Genomic DNA, 4097 nt, shown 5'->3' with positions numbered 1-4097 from the left:
AAAAAGATAAGGGAGTTTCCCCACAAACCTTTGGAAGCCCCTTGAGTAACTATTAGGCTATGGGCTGGGTTGCTAACCACACGGTCGGTGGTTCAAAACCCACCAGCCACTCATAAGGAGCCAGATGAGGCTTTCTGTGCCCATAAAGATTTACAGCCTCAGAAACCCACGAGGGCAGTTCTACTCTATCCTCCAGGGTAACTGCAAATGGCAGTGGGTTTCATTTTTCATGTCAGTATAAAAACCAAATTCACTGCCATCGGGTTGATTCCAACTTCTAGTACCCTGGAGGGCAGGGGAGAACTGCCCTTGGGCATTTCCAAGGCCATAACTTAAAAAAAAGTTATTAATACAGAGTTCATACCTATGTCATTCCAGAGTTCAATCACATCAAGTAGAATTGTAATTGCTACCACAAACGGTTTCCAAACATTCTTTTTCTTCCTGGACTCCTTGACATCAGCTCCCTTTTACCCCCCCATCCCCCACCCCGTGAAAGCTTTGTTCTACTTGCTGTCCCATCATTCCTGGGTTTCACAGACCAAAAAACCGAGCAGCATAGAACACAGCTTTCAGAGGGTGACCTCCAATGACATCACACCTCTGAGATACACCCTAATCTGAACAAGCAAAACAAACATACAGAAAACGTGGTAAACCAGATCAGGTTCAGCATGCATCAGAAGGGGATCGACCGACAGTTTTGGCTGGTCAAATGTCAGACTTAAGCCTTTGATCTTCTATACTCATCTCTCCAGTGCCCTCTGTTTAGTAACCCCTTTCCTCCCGTCCCTCAATTGTGGATAGAAGTTCACCGGGGGCTTGTTTCCTACGTAGTTTTCACAAATGAATCTTGGGCTCCACTGTCATCCATCGCCTTTTGCACACCAGATTCCCACAATTTAGGCCCCGATACCGATCCCTCCTTCCACTTCAGATGACATGATTTACAATACTTTGTTGACTGATGGTGTGCTTCTTCCATGTGGACTTGTTGACATCTCGCTTAAATGGCTGTTTGGAGACAAGCCTTTAAGACCGCAGATGCTGTTTTATCTGATAGCCCGGCACCATCTAATTTCTTCTCCACAGTTTGCTCTAGCACCTGTATCTTCTGTGTTCCTTCCTGAGGACTCGAGGCTGTAACTCTCGATGAGAGGAGAAGCTCTCATCTTTCTCCCATGGAATGACTGGTGACCTTGTGAATAGCAGCCTAGTTCGTAAGCACCACACCACCAGGGACTGATGGGTCCAAGGGCTTGTGCAGGTAACTTGGTAGGTAATTACCAGTGAAAAAGAAAACGATGAGGCCAGGCTTTGCCCTGCTTGGGCAAAGGGGCAACTCCCAACCAGATCCCATCCTTTCACATCCATTTTTGAGCCCAAGTTAGGCTAAGCTGCAAGGCTCAGTGGCACCCTCCTCTGCCCTCCTGACTGGTGGTGGGCAGTCCTCTGTCCTCCGTGGCTGCCTTCTGACCAGCACAAGTCCCTAGTGGACCTACTGCATACCCCGCCAACACAATCCCTAAAGTCCCGGCTGTCCTCACTCAAACTGCTAACAGGAACGCTGAAGACCAGGCCCCACCTGCCATCTAGCCTAACAAGAGGTTCTCTAGGGTGAGAAGCTGCGGCAGGGCACAGCGTGGTTCTGCCCATTTACAGATGCAACCTGCAGGGCAGTGGCTCTGAGGCCAATGATCTGGGCCCGACACGCTGGCTGGCTATTGGTGGCCCCAAATGTTCATCAGCATGCTGAACCTGGCTGGGAGGACAGGAGAAGGGAGGGTCCTTGGCCACCTGTTGCTTTGCAGTGGGACAAGCAGAGCATGTCCCGATCAGCATGTGACTGGGTCAAGCGGAAGCATCTGTGATTCTCAAGGCCTTCAACTATCAGTTGCCTGTCTGACTGGCCGCTTCCTTCCACCCCCACCCCCACCCCCACCATTCTGTCTGTACTGAGCGGTTTGGCCCTTTCACATGGCCCCACTTAATGTTCCACTCCATATTCTCCTCCACCCCAAAGTGGTGGTGGTGTCAGGGAGAGCATGTATTCATTCAGTCTCCCACTGAGCACAGGTGTTTGACAGACACTGAGGGGCTGGGGCTTCCAGATCAAGTCTAACCTCCCCTCCCCCCCAAAGAAGCGGGAAGTGTCTGAGGACTGTCTCAGAAGCGGGGCTCCTGATGGGAGTTCATATGCATGCACACACACCCTTGCTCTCACCTGCTTGAGCACCTTGTAGATATAGATAGAGTAGTTGTCTTTGCGGCAGCTACGCTTTTTGGACTTCTTGCCCCCAGCACCACAGCTCCTTTGTCCTCCAGGCCGTTGCTGCTGCAGCTCAGGCTCAGCGCTCATCCCCTGACTCCCGGCTCCTCCTAACAGCCGCCTTCCACACCCTGGAGTCACTTATATGAAGCCAGCTGCTCCACCAGGTGTGGCTGGGCTGGAGCACCTGGGGCAGTGGGGTAGAGGGGGCAGGGCTTGGCCCCACCCTATCCAGAGCCCCCAGGTCAATCTCCACTTGCTCCCTCTTCTCCCCAAGTAACTTGCGTTTCCTGGGTCAGATACCCTCAGCAGTCTCCCCTCCCCCCACTGCATTTACAAACTTCAAAAGTGGATCACCCCACCCCCAAGCTCCTTTCCCAAGATGGATACTGAGCACCCAATCTCAGTTGGCTATACATGTTGGGGCAGCCTGAAGAGACCCAAGGTCCCACAGACCCTGCAGTATTGTTTACGAGATCAGAGAGATCCACCTCAGACTATCAGTAGGGGAAAGGGACTAAGGTGTGTGGATGGTTAATAAGTACAAGAGCTCAAAAACAAAACAAAACAAAAACAGGAGAGCTGGCCTAGCCAGCAAAGGCTCCGTGAAGGACGTGGGGATTTAGTCTTACAGGCTGGTTACAGTTTAATGGTCGATGACAATGGAGGGAGCAATGGTGTGGAAGGTAGGGTGGAAGAAAGGTCTGCAGAGGTCAGAGAGGGGTTGTCAATGGAGTACAAGGGCACGCCAAGCCTGGAGGTGAACAGCAGGGAACTAGGGTCCATGAGGAAGAATATGGCAGGGCGAGGATTTCGGGTGAAAGAAACTGGAAGAGCAAAACGAATGGCGCGCTCCACAAAAGCAGGTGCTGTGTGTGAGAGCTAAGGCCTTGTTTGGTGGAGAAGTTGTCTCAGCACCTGTGTGCGTTCAGCCTCTTGGTGGTTGTGAATGAAGAACCGAACCCCAGAGCAACGTGGGGAACAAGACTGGGGTGGGGGTGGAAGGGAGTATTCAAAATCAAGTGGTGGGGAGGAGGAGTCCCAGAGACACCCATGACCCGTTGTGTGAAAGGGCAGTGAGTAACGTGAACAATCCCACCTCATTCACTTCTGCACCTGGTTCTGGCGGGGTCTCTCATCCTTCTTCCAGGCTAGTTTGAGAGACCTGGGTCCATCTGAACTTCAAAGATAGCACTGCTGGGTTGAGACACTTGCAGAGAAATATTCTGAAGTATTCTTCAAATGGAGATGGGTGTGGCCTCGGGATACAGGACAAATGAGCTGACAAGGCTACCTCTCCCACCCATCTGGACTCTGAAGACCTAAGAGCTAGCACATCAGATACTTCTCTGGAGACGCTGGCAAGCTGTAATGAATGCTCTGAACCCCCGCCTCACATCCTGGCTGAAGTAGGGCCTCCGCTCACTGTGGCTGTAGCCGCAGCAGCTCTTTCAGCTCCCTCATCCTGAACCAGGTCTCGGAATACTCAGACTTACTGAGGCCGCTTTGGTCCAGGCCCCACTTCCCTGGGAAAGGAAGAAACAGCAAGCAGGGGTGGGTGTCACCATCAGACGGGCTGTCTGAGCGATGTCGTCCCAAGTCTTGTGCTGTTCAGTACCAGCTGAGACCCTACTCCTCCTTGAGTCAGAATCCAGCCCTGGCTCTCTGGACAGCTACCCCCACGTCTCCCCCTTTGGGCAACTTCTGTGGGCCCACCACCATAATCTAGCATCTGGTTTACATCCTTTCTGCCTTGTTCTCAAAAACGCAGGACCAGGCAGTCTTTTGTTCTGTTGTACATCGGATTGCAATTGAGTCAAAACTAATT

At 51.9% G+C, this 4097-nt stretch overlaps 1 protein-coding gene across 1 annotated transcript in view; it reads right to left on the bottom strand.

The window, feature by feature from the left end:
- Positions 1 to 2359, bottom strand: part of LOC123521648 (histone H2B type 2-E1) — a 3678-nt gene extending 1319 nt beyond the window's left edge. Inside the window, exon 1 of the mRNA XM_045289863.1 lies at positions 2225 to 2359. Coding sequence (XP_045145798.1) covers positions 2225 to 2359 — 135 coding nt within the window. The remainder of the gene's footprint in view (positions 1 to 2224) is intronic.
- Between the last annotated feature and the right edge of the window lie 1738 nt (positions 2360 to 4097).

Source organism: Echinops telfairi, unplaced genomic scaffold, assembly GCF_000313985.2.
Source record: "Echinops telfairi isolate 266 unplaced genomic scaffold, ASM31398v2 ScPeMD7_31;HRSCAF=116, whole genome shotgun sequence".
Lineage (NCBI taxonomy): Eukaryota > Metazoa > Chordata > Mammalia > Afrosoricida > Tenrecidae > Echinops > Echinops telfairi.
The sequence above is the reverse complement of the archived record's forward strand: the minus strand, read 5'-3'. Positions and strand labels throughout refer to the sequence as shown.